The sequence below is a fragment of the Hetaerina americana genome, unplaced genomic scaffold (genome assembly GCF_022747635.1).
Source record: "Hetaerina americana unplaced genomic scaffold, ioHetAmer1.1.p SCAF_2, whole genome shotgun sequence".
NCBI lineage: Eukaryota > Metazoa > Arthropoda > Insecta > Odonata > Calopterygidae > Hetaerina > Hetaerina americana.
The window spans coordinates 1,090,281-1,113,754 of NW_027286763.1; the positions used below are offsets into that span (position 1 = coordinate 1,090,281).

General features: G+C 39.0%; 1 protein-coding gene across 1 annotated transcript in view; it reads right to left on the reverse strand.

Moving 5' to 3' along the window:
- Positions 1 to 23,054, reverse strand: part of BTBD9 (BTB (POZ) domain containing 9) — a 33,549-nt gene extending 10,495 nt beyond the window's left edge. The window contains exons 1-6 of the mRNA XM_071584924.1: positions 22,950 to 23,054; positions 21,859 to 22,109; positions 10,419 to 10,548; positions 6,482 to 6,712; positions 3,698 to 4,049; positions 2,774 to 3,017 (exon numbers count right to left, since the gene is read on the reverse strand). Coding sequence (XP_071441025.1) covers positions 2,774 to 3,017; positions 3,698 to 4,049; positions 6,482 to 6,712; positions 10,419 to 10,548; positions 21,859 to 22,046 — 1,145 coding nt within the window. The 5' untranslated portion in view covers positions 22,047 to 22,109; positions 22,950 to 23,054. The remainder of the gene's footprint in view (positions 1 to 2,773; positions 3,018 to 3,697; positions 4,050 to 6,481; positions 6,713 to 10,418; positions 10,549 to 21,858; positions 22,110 to 22,949) is intronic.
- Positions 23,055 to 23,474: the final 420 nt, after the last annotated feature.

The following is a 23,474-nucleotide window of genomic DNA, read 5'->3' on the forward strand; positions in this document are numbered from 1 at the left end:
TTGAAATAAATTGTTTATTATCATGATACATACCTAATTCCTTTTTACTAGAACACTACCTAGAGACATTTGTTTTTTCCAGCAGCTGAAAATTTTGAAAAAAAAAAAAGAGATTAAGGAAAGTCGTTCGATAAATTTCTGGTTCACATCATCACTGCCTCGTTAGGGCAATACCTCGCAAACATGGCGCAATGCAACAGCTTGTTGTGTCCTCCAGGTAAACAAGCAAGGGTTTGACTTTCGATTCCCTGCTTGCATATTTGCAGAGTGAGATGACCCTGTCATTGGCTTGTGACCAGGAGATGGATTCCGCTCCACTGTTATGGGTACAAATATGTACTCACTCACATTGGCATCTTCTTCCCAAAGAGACCCATGTTGTCACAATCAAAACCCTGCTGCAGCTTTTGGTAATCACCCATGAAGTTCTCCGTTGCCTTGGGCTAAGAGCTTGTCGCCTCACCACGTACTGGACGACGGTTCTTCTCGTTAACTTCTCGAATCACGCACGGCTCCCCATGAAAATACTTGTACAAGCATTGATGATCCCGTCATTTGTTTAACGAGATCCGTGGAAATCACTTCCCCTTCTCACAAATTATATTCTTGTCACTAGTGTCACGTTGCATTTGCTTTTCATTCACCCACGTGAGAAGCAACCTTTCAACAATGTTGAGAATTTGCAGTGCCAGCTGAGTGTAGATATTCTTGTCACTCTCTTTGAAGCACATATCTCCTAAACTTATTCCTTTCTCTTGAACAAAATGCCAATCGCTGATGTCAACTGATTGTTGATGAGCATACTAGATCAGCCCTGCTGCTCACATCTTATTCCCAATTTTCAATGATTTTACTTTCAATTTCTACCATTGTTTTTATTCTTTCGCAGATTTCTTCTCACAGATTTTTCTTCGGGGTCATTTTGTAAATTATTCACAAAATATTTCTAAACTTTGCAACCAAGTATCACTAATAATAATCCTGAACACAAGTTTGGAAAAATGTGTGATCACTAGCAACTCTAAGGTTAGCGGTAAGAGTGCTAAACACAAACTAAAGCAGCAGGTGCACAATCATTCCAGGACCAATATTTTTGCTCGTAATGCGAATTACTTGCTGTGCGAGGTGCTCGTTAAATGAGGTTCCACTGTGCACATGGAAAATGGGTGATAAGGGAGATATCAGCTGGACTATATTACCGCTGTGCATGGATTTAAGAATAGCATAAACAACTCATGTACGAGGGTAATCCAAGAAGTACCCGAATCAACAAAGAAAACAAAAATTTTGGAAAAAAATTATTTACTTTTCAACATAATCTCCTTTCAGCTCTATACACTTTTCCCAGTGTTGTTTAATAAATTTGATACCCTTTTCATAATAAGAACTGTCTTACTCCTTAAAATAGCCATTAACTGCTGACATCACTTCTTAACGGTTGGAAAATCTTTGACCAATTTTTTCAAGTTTGAGAGCAGAAAACGATCCGAGGAGACTAAATCCGGCGAAAAGGGGAGCATGATGGAGCAATTCAAACTGGAATTCATGAATTTTGGCCACTGCAATAGTGTAACGGATTTGTGAGCTGGTGCGTTGTCTTGATGAAACAACACTTTCTTCTCGGCCAAATGCGGCCGGCCGCTTTTGCTTGATTGCTTCGCTCAAATAAGTTTGCATGATACTAGTTGATAGTTTTTCCTTTTTCAAGAGTGTCAATGAAAATTACCCCAAGGGTATCCCAAAAAACCAACGCCACGACCTTGCCTGCAGATGACACATCTTTGCCTTCTTTGGAGTGGGTTCTCTCTTTTAAATCCATTGTTTTGATTGTTCTTTTGTCTCCAATGTGAAGCAATGGACCCATGTTTCATCCATGGTTATAAAACGTCGCAAAAATTCTGCTTTGTTGCTGTGAAACTTTGCTAAACACTCAATTGAAACACCTTCATGACACTGGTTTTGCTCAAGTGTGAACTAACAGGCCACCCAGCTTGCACACAGCTTTCTCATGTCCAAGTTTTCAGTTAACATGCGATGTATCACACTTTTTGAAATGACTACTATGTCTGCTAGCTCGTGGACTTTCAGTCGACGATCATCCAGTATCACTTTGTGGATTTTCTTCACTGCTTCTGGAGTCGTCACCTCATTTGGTCGACCAATGCCTCGCTCATCTTGACAGCTCGTATGGTCTCGTTTAAACTCTGCTACCCAATACTTGACTGTTGTAAACGAAGAAGCAGACTCTCCCAGAGTAGAATCCACTTCAGCTTTCACATTGGTTGGGCTGAGGCCTTTCAAATAAAGGTATTATATCACATAATGATGACCAATTTTCTCCATTTTCACAAATTCACGGACAATGCTCACTAATGATGGCTGCCAAACAAATACTAACCAAAGTGGCGTCTTCAAACTTGAAACATTTGCTTTATAGATGGCGTTCTTTCTAATACAGTGATATTTTTCAAACAATTACCACCATCTCTCGGTCAGGCTGGGTACTTCAGGGCCATCCCATGTAGATTCAGATTACATTTCAGTGCTTATGAAGTTTAATGTTTAATTAAAGAGAATTACAGGGAAGAAGTAGATGAAAACTGAATGTACAAGATTTAGCTTTGGTGATAAATGTGCTTCAGTACGTTCAATTAATTAAGACTGATACTCTTACAGTTTAAGAAAGATAGTATAGCCCACACAAGAATGGTATTCTCTCTCACAATGGGTCAGGTTTAAAAGGGAACGTAACGAGAAACCCTAGGACACCTACCTCACATCTCGATCCCACAGCAGCATGGAAATTTGATTTATTATGCATGGCATTCCAAGCTCTATAAGAATTCCTGGTTCACCACAAGAAGCATCAGCAGCTGCCCCTGAGTCACAAATCGTATGCCTGGTATATCCAAGTTCCATGTCATAATTAATACAGTTTCCATCCAGCAAAGCAGAACGCATTTCTCCTTGAAGTACCTTGGCACCTAGTCGGACTGTGGCCACATTCTTCCCAGGAACTGAAATGCGCAGGGAAACATAATTCTAATAATTAATATAATAAATAAAAATGCTTTTATTTCAAGCCAAAGATGTATCACGCATAAAGCTTTTTGAGCCACTGGTGAATTGGGTCAGTAGTTTATTTGGGACAAATCCCATAGAACGGAAGTGGACCAAAAAGAGCAGTGAAGTTTTCTTCATTACACTGGTGCAGTGCATTATCTTTTATATGTTTACCGGGGGCATGAATGAGTTTCTGTAGAACTCTAATTTACAATAAAAGTTCATCTAAATCAACTATATATAACTACGCCCCAGCCCCAAGGTGGAGCAATCCCTGGGAATGAAAATTTAATTCAGTGAAACCCACAGGCAAATTCTTGGCAATCACAACAGTGGGTAAAAACATTTAAAGGAACTTTAGGGTAGCTTATAGCATACAAAGGAAAATGCTGCTTTACCACATGATCAAAACTACACAACAACACTCCAACTTAAACAGTCTACATTTCAGAAATGCAAATCACACATGTAAAAGAATATTGTCACAACTTGTTTATCCCATTAGCATTTTTGTATTGTAAATGCATTTAGATTTCCATGTTCCATTAAACTATGCCAACAAAATTCCACCACCTTGTGCATGATTAAGTCACCCAATTGCGTGCTTCAGTGAAGAAACTCATGAAATACTCACGCAAGTGGCCACGATACTTCAAGTCAGTATCCTTCCCCGTTTGCTCCTCAATGGCATCGAGGATGGCATCTGGAGAAATGAGACCAGACTGACGCACTTCCTTAAGCAACTCTGGTAAAGAGATAAGAGGGAGTCGGACCACAGAAAGTGCTTCTTTCTTGGCAATAAACCGAGCTTCTTCTTCATCCGAATCATCCTCAAGATTGTCCTCACAGCCACCAGGATGCACATTGGCTGTTTCCTCCTCCGGGTGGCTATCTATGTTGTGCTTCACCCACCGACACACGGAGCGGAACATTTGGACTTCTGGGGCACAGAAGGAGTCTCTGCAGCATATTTCTTTCAGCGCACCCTACAATGAATAACAACATCATGCTCCTGACATATTCAGTTTCATGAACCAAGTTCACCTTCTTCAATGTGGTTGCTCATCAACTATGGCTGATAATTTTAATGAATATTTAACAGTACAACAGAAACTCACTTGACGAGCACCTTGCATTAACGAGTAATTCACATTATGAGCAAAGTTGTGGGTCCCGAAAATGGCTTGCTTAGAGAGTGACTTTTCGCATAGCGAGTGACGAGGAGGGGGGCATCCCAGAATGCATGCGCACCTGGCACTTCGGCTGGTGTTCAGCACTCATTCCTCTCGCATCTCGGTGTGGCTAGTGATCACACATTTTTCCAAACTTGCATTCAGGCTTATTGTTAGTGATTCTTTAGCGCAGAGTTTAATAATATTTTGAGCATAATGTTAAAAATGACCCCGAAGGAAAATCCGTAACAAGAAAGCCACATAAGAATAAAAATAACATAAGAAATGAAAAGAAAAGTCATTGAAAATCAGGAACAGGATCGTGTACTAAATCAGCCACGGGTTTGCCAGGCTGATCTAGTGGGCACATCAACAATTGGTGGACACCAACGACTTGCATATTCTTACAGAAAATGGACAAAATTAAGGACATTGCAATGTGACGCTATTGAAGAGAATATCATTTCTGAGAAGTCAAAGGTGATTTTTGCTGACCACATGAATAAGACACCAAGATGATCAACGCCCAAAGAAGTATTTAAGGGGAGCTGTGCGTGATTTGAGAAGTTTACGAGACAACCCTGCATCCACAGCATTGTGAAGCAGTAAGCCCCAAAGGCCACAAAGAACTTCAAGAAACTTATAGAATTTGAGGGTTACAGGCCCCAAAAGGTTTTAAATTGTGATGAGGTGGGTCCCTTCTGGAAAAAGTTACCGAAGCAAACATATATTTGTGCAAATAACAGGAGAAGAGAATGCATTAACTGGCAACAAGCCAATCAAAGGCTGTCTCATGCCGTTATTTTAAACAAATGCAAGTGGGGACATAGAAATTAAACCTCCGCTTGCTTACTGATCATAAGTCCGCGATCCTTCAAGAATTGTGAAGTCCAAAACAGCAGGCTAAATGTGGAGTGGAAATCAAAGGAAACTGTTGAATCGAAACATGCAAGTGAGGCATCGCGACCCTTATACGAAGTGGCAACGCATGCCAGTGATTTAATTTATGATACATCTGAGCCGCATTTTTACAAATTTTTGAAGCTTCAGAAAAAATTAATGCCCCTAGACAGTTCTCTAGCAAAAAGGAATTAGATATGTATCATAAATAATAACTATTTGTCTCAATTCTTTTTTCTTTCACAAATCGAATTTGCATTTCCAATTGCTTGCTTATGCAAGAGCAGGAAAGGTAAACACCATCCTAAACAATGAACACATAATTTTCTTTGAATAAACCTTGTACATATTTATTTTTTTGGCAAGGAACGCATTACCATATTTTACATTTTTATACAAAATGCTGTTTCACTAAATGAGTGATTTTCTTTAGAAGAAAGATCACTGAACAAATTATGCTCATTGTAAGTGTTTCCACTGTATCAGAAATGTGTCCATTAACATTTGATAAAATCAATTAGACAATGAGTGAAACTTAAAAGTCCACTTTTCAAAATGTAATTTAACCTTGGAATATCGCTTCAATACTTCAGCAGCTCCATAATTTTACCCAATGACAATACATATACAAGTTTGACAAGGTTTAATTGGATCAAACCAACAAATAGAAACCAACAAATACCGTATTTTCCCATTGATATAACGTGTACGTTATCTATACAAAAATGTTCAGATGATCGAAAAAATGACGCGCATTATGTAATTAAAATTGAAAAAATCAAAACATGGACGTATTTTTACACACACACACATCCGACATAGACGTATTCTTACACACTCTTTATATATTTTATACGCGTGCATTATCTGTACACAAATGTTCAGATGATCGAAAAAATGACAATGCGCGTTACTTAATGAAAATTGAAAAAATCCAAACATGGACGTATTTTTACACACACACATCCGACATAGACGTATTCTTACACACATATTTATCTTTATATAATTTTTACGCGCATATATATATAAGTATATACAGATGCGTGGCATCTATACACGTTCAAGATAACTATGAAGTCCTGGGCGCGCAGTATCTCTACAAATTCGTGAGAACTACAAAGTTCTGGGTGCATGTTATACATGAGGTGCATGTTATGGATGGGAAAATATGGTACTTCTCATCAATAGTCAAAAGGAAAAAACTCATAAAATTTTACATGACCATACATTCTCTTTTCTTATTGGATGTCAAAACAATGCAAATCTGACATTGAAATATTACTTCTACTGGGCAATACATCACGAAATCAAACAATTACGAGCTGCTCATTTTAATTACTCACAGGCGATAACAGAAGAAATGATGGATGTTCAATGATAGCCTCTGCATGCTTATCAAAAAATGTGCAACACATTTGGGTGAGAGCATCCAGTTGGTAAAGACGGGCAGCATCGTAAATGGCACCAACATTTCTTATCTGCAGTGCTTCCCGCAAATGGTCTGATATTGAAGTCTCCAAATCTACAAAGCCATATTGATGTGCCAAACCCAGCATGTCCAGTATAACATCTTCCTATAAGAATATCATTAACAAGTTTAAAAAAAAGCTGAAATGGTAAAAGCCAACATTTAGTCTCAATATCTAAGGCTTTCCATCAGAAGATTGTTTTGCAGCTGCTCTCCAAACTTTTCCCATGTCCCTCGTCTCTGAACCACCAAGCACCATACCTACACCTCCCTACCCTTTTGATGCATTTTATGGCAACTAAATCTTAATCTGTATCCACACCTGGGAAGCTGTAGAGGTTAACGAAGCTGTTTCTAAATCTAAGTCCCACTATGATTTACTAACTGCCATTCACCTGTTTCTTATAGCATTTTCCATGCGCATAAATGCCTAGGATGATCTATGAACCAGGATTTGGTTATTATCGAACTTCTTCTCCTTCAGAACTGCACTGATTTTGCTCCTTGACCGTACGTAATTCCTAAACTCTACTCTCATACCCTTCTCTCATCTTTCCGTTCACCTTCCACTCTGTTCCACCCCATTACTACAATGCAACAATTTCAGAGCGCAAAAATCATTTGCATTGACCGAGATGAGTGTCTTCCCTGTCCAGACGAGTGATTTTTACACTTTGAAATTGCTGCATTGTAACGTACATCAGGGGATAACGCCATTAGAAATTACTGGCATGGCATATCCACCAGTTTCTTTGAATACCCCACTACTATTTGGTGCTTCCTTTCTTGAAGGTCCCAAATTATTTCTTCTGACTGATCATACAAACTCTTTTCTTTTTTCTCCCAGTGACCACTCGTTGGCATATATGTACATCTGGATTACCACCAGATTGGTCAGGTCAGCTATCTCTGTCAATAGAATATTACCACTCCGCTGCTCTATATTTACTACCATCTCCCTAGATGAAGTTTTCTCGGGTCTTCCACCGGGTCAGGGGTTCCATACACCTGGCTGACCCGGTGGAAGACCCAAGAAAACTTCATCAAGCAAATACGCCGGGGAAGCACCAGATCTTACTTTACCCTCTCCCTAGTTTCCCATTCAGTGCTACAGCCACTCCATGTACAATCTGTAAATTACTCTGCGCCTCTCTCCATTTTTCTCCATGCCACCTTATAAAATACACTCACCAATCTACAAGTACTTCCTTTCTCCATCTCTCAATTGGTGTTTCCTAGCTTCCCTGTTCATATCCTAGCATTTCATGTACCTATCACAATCATTATGGTCCTCTTTTTCTCTGCTTTCAACCCGGGAAGACCACCAAGGCACAGCCTTTCCCAATGCCAATGCCAAGCCTTTCCCAATGCCAATGTGAGACAACACCAAGAGGGTTGAGTTCCATAGTTGCCATGATTCATTTTGATTTTAGATTCCATCACCATTTCTAATACCTGTAGGCAGAATGCATTGGTAATGGTATGATCCTTTTTGAAAGAGTAACAGGATTGTTCCGTATGGGCAACCCAGTCTTGTGAATTTTGCTCAGAAAGCTTTAAATTGGCTCAAGAACATTTCACATGATATTTCATTTTTGGACAACTGAGAGCCAAAGAGGCATCCATCTGGCAGATAGCTTCTTCATGTCCAAATGTTGATGTAAAAATACTACCCTGATCAAAAATTTCCCGGAATTTATTCAGAAAATTAAAAATACAAGTTTATTCATCTAAATCTATATTGTCCCCTTCAAAGTAATCCCCATCGACTGCAACACACTTATGCCAGCGCTTGATCCAATCCTCGAAACATTTTTTATATTCGGTTTTCGGTATGTCCATCAGTGCTTCCTGCGATTTTTCCATTGCTTCCTCTCGGCTGCTAAAACACGTTCCCCGTAATGGTTTTTTAACTCGATTGAACAGAAAGAAGTCACAGGGAGCCAAATCAGGTGAATTTGGTGGCTGTTGGATGGTATTTGTTGCATTTTTCGTCAAAAAATTACGAATAATGATAGCACTGTGCGACGGTGCGTTATCATGGTGCAAAATCCACGAGTTTTCTGCCCACATTTCTGGTCTCTTTCGGCGAATTGCTTCACGCAAACGTCTCATAACGCCCAAATAATACTCTTTGTTTACTGTCTGGCCTTCTGGCAAAAATTCATGATGCACTACACCGTTGTAATCCATGAAAACCGTCAGCATTGCCTTCTTTTTTGACTGAAAACGACGTGGTTTTTTTGGTCTCGGCTCATTTGGTGAACGCCATTCACTTGCCTGATGTCTGGATTGCGTGTCGTACTCATAAACCCACGTCTCGTCTCCAGTAATGATCCTTTTGATGAATGTGGGATCGGATTCAGCCTCGCAAATCATGTCTTTTGCGACGTCAACACGGTCTCTTTTTTGCATGAAATTGAGGTCTTTTGGAACCAACTTTGCTGCTACACGACGGAAACCCAAATCATTAACCACAATGTCTTGGGCGGATCCATAGGCAATGTTCAAGTCCTCCGCTATTTCTCTGATGGTTAATTTGCGGTTATTGACCAACATTTCTTTTACTTTATCAATTTTTTCACCGACTTTCGATGTCGATGGTCTGCCACTGCGTTCATCATCTTCGATTGACTCACGACCACTTCTGAACCGCTCGTGCCACTGGTAAACGACCGTTTTTTTTAGAGAATCGTTGCCGAAACACTTTTCCAACATTTCCAACGTCCGTGCGCCACTAAATCCGTTTTTTACGCAAAATTTAATACAAGTTCGTTGTTGCAAATTTAAATCCATTTCTGCAATTGTAAAAAATCGCCAACACACACAGAGATAGATGTACTCTTGGCTACGTAACTTTTGCAAACAAACAAATTTAACAAAAAAAACAGAACTCAAATCGGAATGATGGGAGCGCCACACGGTGGTTATTCCGGGAACTTTTTGATCAAGGTAGTATTATGCACCCATTTTCTTGATATGCCGGCAACATTAGGGAACTCAGACCCTTCACTCTTCTATCATTCATCACGACCTCTGGAGTAGTGACCTCAACAGGGCATCCTGAATATTCAGCATCACTTGTGCTCACAGGGCCACTTTGAAAAAAAAAACCCTGACAGGGTAGTCCAAACAAAGGCTCAGATTATCATGCTGTTCATCAAATGTCTCTTTAGTCTACAGGGACAATTTCCTGCTCATAAAATAACTATGACTTCTGCATCCACTCTTTGGAAATCACATGGCTAGATTCAAATGAATACTTAACTAAGAGAACAATCTGGCTGAAACTTGGTGGGTTCCAAAAAGATTCTACTAAATGAACATAACTTTGATGTGTACCATTGGAGCCATTTCTTAGACCCTCCGCCATCTTTCCAAACCACTCTCATCATGTGACTCATGAAAACATTTCTGAAATATCCACTATTATTCCGTCTATCATCTCCTCAAGATACTGAATATCTGAACTGATGCATATGCTTCCAATGTTCACTCACTTATGAATATTGCTGATCCACATTCTGACAATGTTTCAAATGATTCATTACAAAAAACTACGTCAATACCCACCCTTCTCCACTATGGATGTCTCATATTGCATGCTGCTGTAGAATCATCGCAAGGATTGCCACCATCCAAAATTGCCAATGGTAAATATTTTGAAATTAAAACAATTTTGACAGTTGCTTACAGCTAGATTGATGCAAATGAATTAAATTTGAGTAGAAATTTTACCAACGTAATGCTCTTCCTACAGAATGCAAGAGCCATGTAATGAGGAGCACATATATACATTTGCTAGGATTTACCTTTTGATTAACCAAACTCATGTGTCCAGTGTAGATGTACTTCAGCAGTGCTTTGACAGCCACAACTGATGTTCCTTTCAGTTCAATTTCTGTCTGCTGGGACTCTCTTAAGCCACCAAATAACAGAGCTCTGAAATAAGATGTCCATCATGGTCAGTGCACCAGGGAATATTTGTATTGGCAGATGACTAATGACAAAAATTTTACACAAATTGAAAAAATATAAACTTAAAAGCAATTTGCATTACACAAATAATATGATAAGAGGGTTATTTTACATAAAATCCTGTTAAGGACTGATCATAATAAACCGAATTATTTTTAGTCAACAAATGCTTAATTGTAAGTTACCTTGCTTTGTTAGCAAAAACTACCTGTGCCTCATCTTCCTAACAAGACTTGTAAATGTTACGTGAAAACCTCCTGCGGCTGAACTTCTATGCAAGAGTTCAATGTACTGGGTTGTGGATGGTGTGTTGACCACAAGTTACAAAAGTTAGTTTAAAAATAAGCGAATTTACCCAAAGAAGAAGTTTAATGGACAATTATAAGGGCTACTCACAGGTTGTGGAAGCCCATCCTTGGGTAAGATGACCTGAATATTCTACAAAAACCTATTAAAGAGCCATGAGGAAGAGGGGAGTAGTCCTCCTTTGCATGAGCGAAACTAGAGACTAAAGAGGTCATCACTGTTGATTCAACCCTGATTATTTCTTAGTAATAATCTAGAGTTGACGGCACCTCCAAGCATTCTCTTGATGGGTATTGCAAAAATTTCTGTAAATGCAGCAGAACTGATGAAAAAGGCAAAAAGAAACCTCCACATAATCATTCCAAAGAACAGCAGCTCATTAAATTGCTCATTTGCTCTCATTGAATGAAATAAGTTGTGATGAGACTCTCTCATGAAAAATATTTCAGCAGTGATCCCCCATTCAGATATCCTGGTGGGAACTACCCGAGAGTACATCAGTTCAATGTTACAATCAGTTTATGACCCGAACTTGGACTGTCTGGTCACTCCATGAATCTGGGAGGCTAGAGAATTCAAAGGTAGACATGTTTATGATGGGGTTGCATTTCTTTGGGTTGAGTGAAATGAAATGGCCAGAAGAAGATGAGTTTTGAAGGAGCAGGTACAGGATCATTTACACTAACTAGGTCCACAAATGGCAATGCAACAATGGCCATAATAGCTCAAAAAGTTTTTCTTTCAATACAATGAAAGGAAGATTATGGTGAAAATAGCAAAACACTCCATAGATACTACGTTGTCACAATTTTCCATACAAACAATAGTGTACGATGGTATAATGGTGACAAAATGGAGTTCAATGAAGATGCAGCTGCATGAAGGAAAGGGAGATAATAAATTCAAAGTGTCCTTTCATTATCAAAACGATCATCATCAGCCAAGCTGGTATGGCCACATTTAATTCACCTGGCCAAAGTTGAATGGTCATAAATGATACTATGGAGTCCTCGTACACAATGCCCAACTTGTCTTTGACTTGCATACGCATATTGCCTTTCAAAAACAAATATTAATGACAGCTCGATGCACAATTTTCTCATTTTCCCAAAAACCCTCGCAAGCATTCACTCAAACAACAACTGAGCCATCAAAACAGCTGACGTTTGGGTGAGTAATTTTCCATGTGCATTCAAACATTTCTGTACTTTTATTGAATAGTGCTGCAATCTTCATGTCATGATCTGAAAGTCTGCAGATCAACCACCCACAGACACATGTGGGAGATACCAGTAAATGTAAGACCAAATTGACTACATGCTCATGTAGCTAACATTTAAGAATCTAAAAAATGACTGCAAAATCTAAATGGAGCACATTTCAACATTCACCACAACTTGGGGCTACTGCAGCGCTATCCAAAATACAATAAAGATAAAGAAGAAAATTAAGACTAAATGATAGCGGAGAGAGAGAAGGAAATTGAGTCAAGGATGGACTTTCAACGGGAATTGGAAAATAAAAATGAAACAACACTAGATCCATTGAAGAAAAATTTCAAGATATAAGGAAGGAATTTATTTACCCTGTAAAGAAAACTATAAGCTAAAATAACCTGTGTGAATGAAGACATAGACCACAGATGGACCTAACAAAAGAAGAGGATCTAATAGAAGTCCTGGACCAAATAAAAGAGGATTGAAGTAAAAAAATCGAGAACTGAGGAAGAACAGATATACTAAAAAGAAGGCTAAGAAATGAAATTATTTAGAAAGTGAGAAGAGAGAGTGAAAATTGGATGATTGCTCTTGCTGAAGGATTTCAGCATAACCTGGGCCCGGGAATGTTGCAGCGACTTATAGAATAGCATAAGACACCATTTCAATTTTTGTACTTCAAGGCAGAGCCATTCAGAATTGCGATGGAGAATGTCGTACGCAAGATGAAAACAAAGAGAAGAAATGAAAGAATACCACTAGGAGAATATTTGAAGGAAAAGAAATTCATACAAGATACTGGAAGAAGAGGAGACTGTTGATGTTTCTGAGAGAAAGGAGGCTATACGAGGGTAATCCCAAAAGTACCTGGCCCAACAAAGAAAACAAACAAATTTTGGAAAAAAATTTATTTATTTTTCAATATGATCCCCTTTCAGCTCTATACACTTTTCCCAGCGATGTTCAATAAGTTCGATACCCTTGTCATAATAAGAATGGTCTTGCCCCTCAAAATAGTCATTAACTGCCAACATCACTTCTTCATGGTTGGAAATTCTTTGACCACCAAGCCATTTTTCAAGTTGGCAAACATAAAATAATGTGAGGGGGCTAAATCTGGCAAATGGGGTGCATGAGGTAGCAATTCATCCTGTAATTTATGAATTTTGGCCATTGCCATAACGAAATTGTGAGCTGGTGCATTGCCTTGATGGAACAACACTTTCTTCTTAGCCAGATGCATAAACTTACGCTAGATTTCTTCACTCAAACGTTACAATAAGTTTGTATAATACTCGCCGTTTGATATTTTTTCCTTTTTCAAGATAGTCACTGAAAATCACCCCACGCACATCCAAAAAAAGCGACACCATGACCTTGCCTGCAGATGAAACCGTCTTTGCCTTCTTTGGAGCGAGTCAGTTATTTTTGAATCCATTGTTCTTTTGCCTCGGTGCAAAAATTCTGCTTTGCTGCAGTGAAACTTTGCTAAACACTCAATTGAAACATCTTCACAACACTGGTTTTGCTAGAGTGTGGCAAAGCCCATCTTGCCCACAGTCTTCTCATGTCCAAATTTTCAGTTGAAATGCAATGTACCACACTTTTTTAAATGCCTACTATGTCTGCTAGTTGGCACACTTTCTGTTGACAATCACTTCGTGGATTTTCTTCACCGTTTCTGGAGTCGTCACCTCATTTGGTCTACCAATGTGATGCTCGACTTGACAGCTCATACGGCCTTGTTTAAACTCTGCAACCCAATATTTTACAGTTGTAAACAAAGGAGCAGACTCACCCAGAGTAGAATCCAGTTCTGCTTTTATATTGGTTGGCCTCAGGCCTTTCAAATAAAAGTATTGTATCGCATAACGATGACCAATTTTCTCCATTTTCACAAATTCACTGAAAACGTTCACTATTGATGGCTGCCAAACGAATACTTAACTACATAGAGTCTTCAAACTTGAAAAATATGCTTTATAGATTGCATACTTTCTGATAGTGATATTTTTCAAACAACTACTGCCATCTCCGGGTCAGGCCGGGTACTTCAGGGCGATACAAACGATCTACAGACCTATATAGGATTCATTGATCTGGGTAAGGCATTGGACAATGTGAAATGGGATGATACATGCAGCAAAATAAATTGGAATGAACTAAAATGCTAGGAGAATGATGCACTTTCTAGGCATGCAGTGAGCACACAGAAGTGATTACATGAGGTGAAAGTCATTATGAAGATAAAAATAAAAGAGTAGAGCAGGGTTACTCATTATCACAATTGTTATTTAATGCACATTATGTTTAGTGAAAATACCACATTGAAAACGCAATTGAGGAAGGAAAGGCAAAACCGCCACAAATTTTCATCAAAGGAAATGTGCGCAAAATAATGAGAATGAGATGTGGCCATGACAGCTCACTGGGTTGTGTGTTGCGTCAAACCGATGGTAAAAGAAAGCTTCTGCCGTCATCATTACATGGAATACTTGCAAAGAGGAATCAACAGTGGAAAAGACACATGGGAGGACCAAACCAGAGAGAAAAAACAATTGGAATGCTAGGGCAATATTCAAGACAAGGGAATTAGAAAATAAAAAGTGAGAGATTGTGGAGGAAATCTAAATATCTTTGGGTTACGTGAGGTGAAATGGAAGGATAGTGGAGACTATAAGAGCAATAATTGCAGAGTAATACACAGCAGAGAGGAAACATGCCAGCGTAGGGAGGCAGTGGTGCTGAACAAAAATGTAGGAAGAAGTATTATAAACACTGCAAGTGAATGACATTATTATAAGATGAAAAACTACACCAATGAACTTGGACAATACATTTTAGCAAATTCCAAAGAAACTGCGGGAGATGCCGCAACAGTAACTTTTAACGGAGTCATCCGCTAATGTGCATTTCAATGCAACGATTTCAGAGTGTAAAAATCATTCGCCTTGACTGGGATCCCAGTCAAGGCGAATGATTTTTACACTCTGAAATCGTTGCATTGAAATACATTTTAGGTCTAAAGAAAGATAGGTGAGCATAGGGCGGAAGAAAAAGTGCAAGAGTACAATTATGGGAATCAATTGCAGAAGCCCATTGGGGAACACACATGATAATGAGGGTTGAAATGTAATGGGCAATAGATGCATGGTGAGGGACCAGGTTTGAGGAACCAGGAAAACAACAGACAGATAGGAACTGAGTTCCGCAGGATATATTCATTATAATGAGCACTTGGTTTAAATACTACAATATGTGTAGGTATGAGTAGGAAATGCCCGAAAATCCAAGGAGATCAAAATTTGCCATGGTTGGACACATTTTAGAGGAGTGCAATTTATTTACACAGATATTCAGTGCAAATAATGGAGTGTTCGGTAAGATTCAAGGGGAGAAAAAAGGGAAGATAGATAAGGAAATGGAATGCATTAACTGGAATAAAAAGTAAAGATTACTAAGGGCAGAGGAAAAATTTATGAGGGCTGGAAGACAGATAGTGCAAGGGAAAGAAGGGAATCTAACAAACAAAAGATATCAAAAGCTAGAAAAGAAAATACAGGAATAATATATTGGTAAAAGACAAGGAAACCATGGATTATGGATAAGATGATTAGAATGATACATGAGAGGAGGAAATGGGAGAGGAGAAACAGAATTAAAATGAAGTGCAACAAGATAAAAATAAACTCGGTGGAACACCATTCAGCTGAAAGAAGTATGGTGGAAGATGCAGGGTGAGTATGAAGAGTTTATAGAAGAAGGGTGAAATGAGGGCACAGTCCAGGACAGTGAAAGGGCTTATGAGAAGCAAGAAGGGAAAAGCTATGTATGTCATCAAAGATACAAAAAGAAAATTATCAATCGGCCTGAGGAAGAGTCAGGAGTGATGGAAAGAAAACCTGGAGGAGCTATATGGTAAATAAGTCAGGCCAGCATGTTGGGACATGGAGAATATTGAGTCAACAGTATTAGCTAAGGCCCAGGCATAGTTGATTGCAAAAGAACATCGGAATGGATAACATCTCTGCAGAGCTACTTAATGGTTTATGAAAATGTAGAAGAACATAATTCATCACTCACTCACGGACCCTCAAGGGAGACTGACGTGTTTCCAAGCAGTGCATTAGCGACCACTCAAGGGGATTAGTGACCGCTAGAAGGCACACTCCCTTGGGCGAAATGGGAAAGGGCATGGCGGTGGATGTAAAGTGTATTATTTGCCAAAGAAAATTGAGAAATGGAGTCCAGTGTAGTGGGTGTTGCTCTTGGTACCACTTTAATTGCTCTATGAGTAAACTGGAGGATTGCGTGAGTGATAATTGGCAGTGCAGTAAGTGTGAATGTCAGGAGAATCGAAGAGGTTTAGAAGAAAAAGAGGAGGTCATTGAAAAGCCGCAAGCGGATTTAAACATCGCTCGTAAGACAATTTTCAGTCTTTCCGCTGAAAATGAGGAACTGAAAGCATCATTAACAGAGATGAGGCGGCGGGTGAAACAGCAAGTCGAAGATGATCTCCACTTTGTCCGAAGGTGTGATAAGAGGAAACCGGAAGATTTAAGGCCGACCAGAAGTGGAACAAGCTCATGTGACGCGGATGCCGATCGGGCTGGAGGAATACGGGAAAGCATCCTACAGAGAGAGCAGCCAAAGAAGCGAGGAGATGGAAGGAAGGATAGGATAAACGTGAGACCGAAGAGGGAAGTGCTTCCGATGAGGGAGGTCATAGTGTCAAGGGAGGGGAGGTCTCTTGGTGATCCAGGGCCACCCAAAGTGAAAATATTTGGTGATTCCATAATACGTTTCGTTGGAGATTGTGGCGAAAGTATCAATGAAGGCGTTCAGTGTTTTCCGGGGATAAGAGTGGAACAATTGGACAATAAAATAGCTAATATGGCTAGTGATGGTGATGAAAGTGTTGTCATAATTCACGTAGGGACAAATGACGTAAAAAGTGCTAAGACCATCTAATCGGTTTTATTTGGGATTTGGCAACCTCGGCCAAAAATAAGTTCAAAAGTGCTCAAATTGTCATTAGTGGAATTCTTCGTAGAAGGGACATACATTGGAAGAGAATTGACGCCATAAACGAAGGAATAGAGTGGGTTTGCGTGCAACAAAGTCTGACATTTGTGGACCCGAATTGTTGGGTCGGTGATAGACACCTGGGCCGCGATGGAGTGCATTTAAACAGGGAGGGATCCCTGGTTTTGTCAAATCTGTTTCAAAATGTCGCACTAAAGCTCAGTGAGCAGGGAAACCTGTAATGGGCACAAGAGGTGGACCTCGCAATACCGAAGGAAAGGAAGGTAAGGGCTTAATAGTTTTGCAGGTAAACTGCCGAAGTATTCTAAATAAAGTATGCCATTTCGAGATGTTAGTTGATGCAAGTAATCCGGATATTGTGATAGGCACGGAGTCATGGCTAAGTGATCACATTATGTCAAATGAGATTTTTCCTCAAAATTTGGCAGTTTACAGAAGGGATAGGGATGGTCGTGGAGGGGGGATATTCATATGTGTAGATAAAAACCTAATAAGTACATTGGAATGGGTAAGAAATAATTGTGAGATGATGTGTGCTCATGTTAAAGGTAGGAATGGAGGGAAAAATTTAAAAATAGTTGCCATGTACAGAAGCCCCAACGAAGGGATGTACGCAGTCGAGGTATTAGCAGACATATGCTCGGCTAACCCTGAGGATCACACCCTCTTAGCGGGGGACTTGAACCTTCCAGGCATTCAATGGTCGGCAGACGAGGTCACGGTGGGGGTTGGGAAGGCCCAAGAAATCGTTGGTCGTCTTATAAACGAGGAGGGTTTTGTACAGTTCATGGAAAAACCCACGCGTGGGGGAAACATCCTCGACGTCAAACTTGTGAGACCGAAAAAGTGGGTCGGGGAAGTCGAGGTCCTTCCGGGAATAAGTGACCATTCAGCTGTTCGTATGTATCTAAACTGGGAGAGGGCTCAGTTTAAGGGGCTAGTAAACAAAAAGATAGTTTGGCAATATAAACGTGGTGATAGGGAAGGGTTCCAGACCTTTTTAAGGGAAAAGTATTCGGAATGGGTAAGTGGTGGGCAGAATGTAGAAGAAATCTGGAAAACACTTAAGGGGATAATGGAGGAGGGATTAAATAAATTTGTCCCAAAAAAAATTCTTAAAATACTGACTCAGAGTTCTACAACCGCAAAATTAGATCCTTGAAGAAAAAACAGAGTGATTCACAGAAAACGGAACGAGAGCTCGGAATGGCTCACAATTTACAAAAAATTAGTTTGTGAATTGAATAGAGAAAAGAAAATAGGCAAATAAAGTTTTCTACAGAAAATAATCGGCATAGATAATGGAAATAAATTTTACAAGTACCTCCGAAGGAGGAAAGACAACAGGGAAAACATAACAGCTTTAAAAAAAGAGGATGGAACACTAATCGTAGACAATAAGGAAAAGGCTAATGCGTTTAATAATTGGTATGCAAGTGTATTTAAGGTTATGGTAAATAAAAAGGATTCTGTAGATACATCTCTGAGTCAACAAGGAGGCGAAAAAATATTAAATACCAAAAGTATTAAAACGACGAGCGCAGAAAATTATTGAAAAATTATGAAAATGAGGGCAAATAAATCAAAATGGCCAGATGGTATCTCAATTGACTAGCTTAAATTGGGTGGTAGTGTAGTTTCAAATTATATAAATCATTTATTCAATGTTACCTTAAACAATAATGCCCTGCCAAATGCTTGGAAGGAGGCATATAGTATGTTACCCCCATTTTCAAAGGAGGAGATAAGGCAGTAGTTGATAATTATAGACCGGTAAGCTTGACATCAGTTGTATGCAAGCTATTAGAAAAGATAATGGCTGATTATCTCTGGGATTTGTGGGAGAGTGAGAATTGGTTGTATAGTCACCAATACGGTTTTAGAAAAGGGTACTCTTGCAAAACTCAGCTATTAGGGTTCTGCCAAGAAATGTTCGACTCTATGGATGTGGGAATAGAAGTGGATGCTATAATAATCGACCTGTCAAAAGCCTTTGACAAAGTTGACCACGATCGCTTAATGCTTAAGATAGGCCAATTGCCACTACACACAGATGGAAGAGTATTCTCTTGGGTCAAAAATTTCATGGAGGGTCGAACACAAAGGGTCAAATTAGGAGAAGTGTATTCTGAAAAAACAAGGGTAACATCGGGAGTCCCACAAGGAAGCGTACTTGGCCCGCTCCCTTTTTTAATCTATATAAATGATCTACCAGTAAATAGTAATTCTCAGATAAGACTTTTTGCAGACGACTGTATTATCTACAGGAAAGTCGAAAACGACAGAGACCACGACATACTTCAAAGGGACATTAATAAAATGGCGGATTGGGTGACAAAAAATGGGATGATATTAATGTTAGCAAATGCAAATCCATCACTTTTAGTAACAAGGTAAATGGAAACAATAAGGAATATAAATTCTCAGAAAATGTCATTCCTAGAAGTGATACTTGCAAATACTTAGGTGTATATTTAACTAAGGACTTAGGGTGGGGGCTAAAAGTGAAGTACATTTTTAAGAAAGCTTTCAAAACTCTTCATTGGGCGATGAGAAACCTCAAAGAGAGCATTAGAGCAACCAAGGAGAAGGCGTATCACACCCTAGTAAGACCAATTTTAGAGTACGCTTCTCTTGTATGGGACCCTCATGAAGAAGGTCTTATCAAAAAACTGGAAAAGGTGCAAAGAAAGGCTGCCCGATATGTACTAGGAAAGCCTAGGAGGATGGAGAGTGTGTCTGACATGCTAGAAACGCTGGGCTGGGAACCTCTACAAACTAGAAGGAAAGTAAGCAGACTTTGTGGAATGTTCCAAATTCTGAAGGGGGAGAAAGCTTGGGCAGATCTTGCGTAAAGAGGCGGGGAACCCAAATTTCATAGGGAAAAATGATCTCAAATTTAAGGTAAAATGCCGGGCACAGAGAACAAATTTAAAAAAATTTCTTTTCTAAATAGAACAATTGTTGATTGGAACACCTTACCTGCAAAAATATTCGAGCCCTTTCCTAACAGAGTGTATACTTTTAAGAATAGATGTAAGAAATATATGTAATAATTTGATTGATCTGTGGTATATTGTATTATATGTAATAGCTAAATTTATTTAATTTATCTTTTTTTCTTGCTGATTAATGGATGTAAATGGGATGGGGATTCGCTTGTTTTGTTAAAGAGATTTGTGTTTTGAAGTCTGATTTTATCTACTGTCTTTTGCGATTATTTGGGACTTGTGTGCCACCTGACACTGTCTATCAGCACATGTATATTTTTAATAATAATAATTAGATCTAATTAAATGAACGATGATACATAACATAATGGGGTAAGAGTTTTTTAACCAAAAGACTGTCAGATCAGTAATAGTTTCGAACAATGGAAAGGCAGCTGTATGCTAGAACTATACACAAAACATTAAAGCTAATTTCACATCACACTAAAGTGATACTTAAGATCATCAATAAGTGGATGGAAAGGTTGAGCAAATGATTGTCTAGGGGATGATCTGTTTGCATTTAGAAAATGGAGGGGTAAGCATGGTGCCATTACATTAATGAGGTCATAGATTGAAAGATACATAGAAAACAGCCAGGATGTATTTATTTCATGGAATTTGAGAAGGCATTCTACAGAGAAAACAGGGTTCAATTCAAGAATAATCACAGAAAATAGGAGAGAGGTGACTAGTTTGCAACCTAATGCAGTAAAGGAAGAATCAAATATCTTGAACTAGGCATGCTATAGTGTAGCGAAAATAACATTCCAGAAAGTATCGGACTCAGCTATCTCTCAAATTATTTCAACCTGTCCATCTAAGGACTGCTCAGGTCAACGTGGCAGACTGAGAGTCAAGATGGGTAGTGTGGGGCAAGATAGGGCATCGAATGCCAATTTTCCAGATATTCCACCATATTCCCTGAGTTTCCCAGATTAACAAGGCTGAATGACAATGATATAAACTGAATGACGACATTTTCAAATTAATGAATAATTAATAGCAACGACCTTAGAGAGTGGCTCAATAATCTTCGCAAAACCTATGATTACATTGCACTTCCTTCACTGAGTATTTGGAAGATGAACACTAAAAAACTGTGAACACATGCACAACACTTAATAATTCTGAAATCTATTATTCATAAGCATGATAACAAATAAGCTGCCGTGAAAAATGTTATGTTCAGATAAAATATCTTTTGCTTAACTTCATCACAATAAACAATCAGAAAGTTACACTATCAGGACATTAACACTAGTATTTGTCAGTACGTTGAGTGCATTAGCACCTTTCAAAGTAGGTGAAAAATATGGGGAATTCATATGGACTGGAAGAACAGCAGAAGGATACCTTGGCATGGCATTAACCTACTCCTGAACACTCGTCAAAAGGCAATGGTTTGGTGTCACATCAAGATGATAAGCTCAGCTGAAGAGCTATCCAAAAAACACTAGTAAGAGAGGATAAGAACACCACTGACATCACCACAGTGGCCAGGATTTCAACTCAAGTCCATGGCATGAGAAACAAGTACCCTAACTGATGCATCAACACAATCCCACAACATCGTTAGCCATAAGGCTAAAGGGGCATAGCAATGTATGGTGGTGGTAACTCAAAGTGTTGACCTGTCTTTTAAATCTACAAGCAATTTAGCATCACTGGCCGGAAAATTTCATCAAGAAACTTTTACAATAGAATTTACGCACCTGAAATATTCACTGCGAGCTGCTAGGATGGCCTTGTGCCCATGAAAGCGGTGACCCTCCACAAGAAGCACAACGTCACTGTATTCATCATTAAGGTACAGAGCTCCAATGTGCTCAGACAAGTGGTGAACGTGGTCTATCTCCCCGAGAGGAGTTTGCGTCCCCAAGTGGTGATGATGGCTGCTCATCGCTGATGGTATGAGACCTACCACAACTGGCTTCAACGTTGACACTTCCTAGCCCTTGACTTACTGTGAATAAAAAACATGCATGTTACGAAAATAAATTCATATGAGGCTTAAGGCATACTTAGCATTAATACACATAATAAAAACCATGGTTAACATAGCCCCATTTTTGATTGAGTACATCCATGATAACGGATTACGATTGTCCCTTTCTTTGAACATACAGAGCCACAAAACTTGGGGCAAATATAATTGTCCAAGTTTCATAATATACCATTACATATCAAGGCATGAAAGAAATTCTAATATTCGCCGCGGACAAATGAAGTTCCTGAAAGAACCGGGCATGTATACGGGAAATCTCATTTCAGCTCGTTTTACAATTGAGAACTATTTGTACATTATTATTCGGTACATCGTACATTTTGAGCCACCGCTAAAATACAAAGTTATCACCGTAAATATGCCGCCACAAAAAATTTGGCGTTTATAATCACGTTCCGCAAGACAACCAAGGGCAATCCCCTGTGAATTCCTGTTTGCAGCCTTACTCAATGGACTGACAGTCTATTTACATTTGATTAATGCCCAGTAGTGACCATTAAAAGAAGTATTAACAATTACTCAGTATGACACTTTAAATACTCGAACGATACCCACTATGACATTTACCAAGACCAATAACATGCTCTAATACCTCAAAGAATTTCAATTCCTATGTTATTGGCATTCCTATTGTTTCTCTGAACAAACAAACGGAGGCCGACAGAAAAATAGCAGAAGAAAACTTTCGGCGTGTTGCGTTACGTTTAACTGACAGCGACTATTGCGCTTAAAATTACAAATCTATCCAGCATTAACCCTTTGAAAAAGCCATAATTACATATTTTTCAATATTCATACCGTGAATATAGTCAATATCCTTCTCCTAGCAGTAACATGACCGTTACCATTAAACACAGGCGGCCAACAAAACCATTCGGAAGCAGCTTGGCGACTGTGGGAGATGTTGCGCCGTTACCAAAATAAACGAGAAATTACACTTTCGCCATCTTTTGATTACATTATGAAATAGCAATTCTGGCGAGGGTGTTACAAACTACTTCAGATGATACAAATAAACAAAAATTCTCCATTTAGATTTATTAAAATTATAGTTGCATTGGTAAATGCATAGGTTGTAATAAACTAAGCAAAACTGTTTATATGTTAAGAAAGCTCAATTTTCTCATTTCAAATGAGTATCGTTTAACACTTTACCATGCCTTCTTTCAATGTCATTTAAATTATGGTGTTGAGTTATGGGGTCATTCCCCTCATGTTAAACAAATTTGCTACTACAAAACAGCTATTCGCTCTCTTGCTATATACCTGTACGGTGGAGTACATGTACTCTGTCTATTTCTTCCCAATCATAAGGCGTCTCCA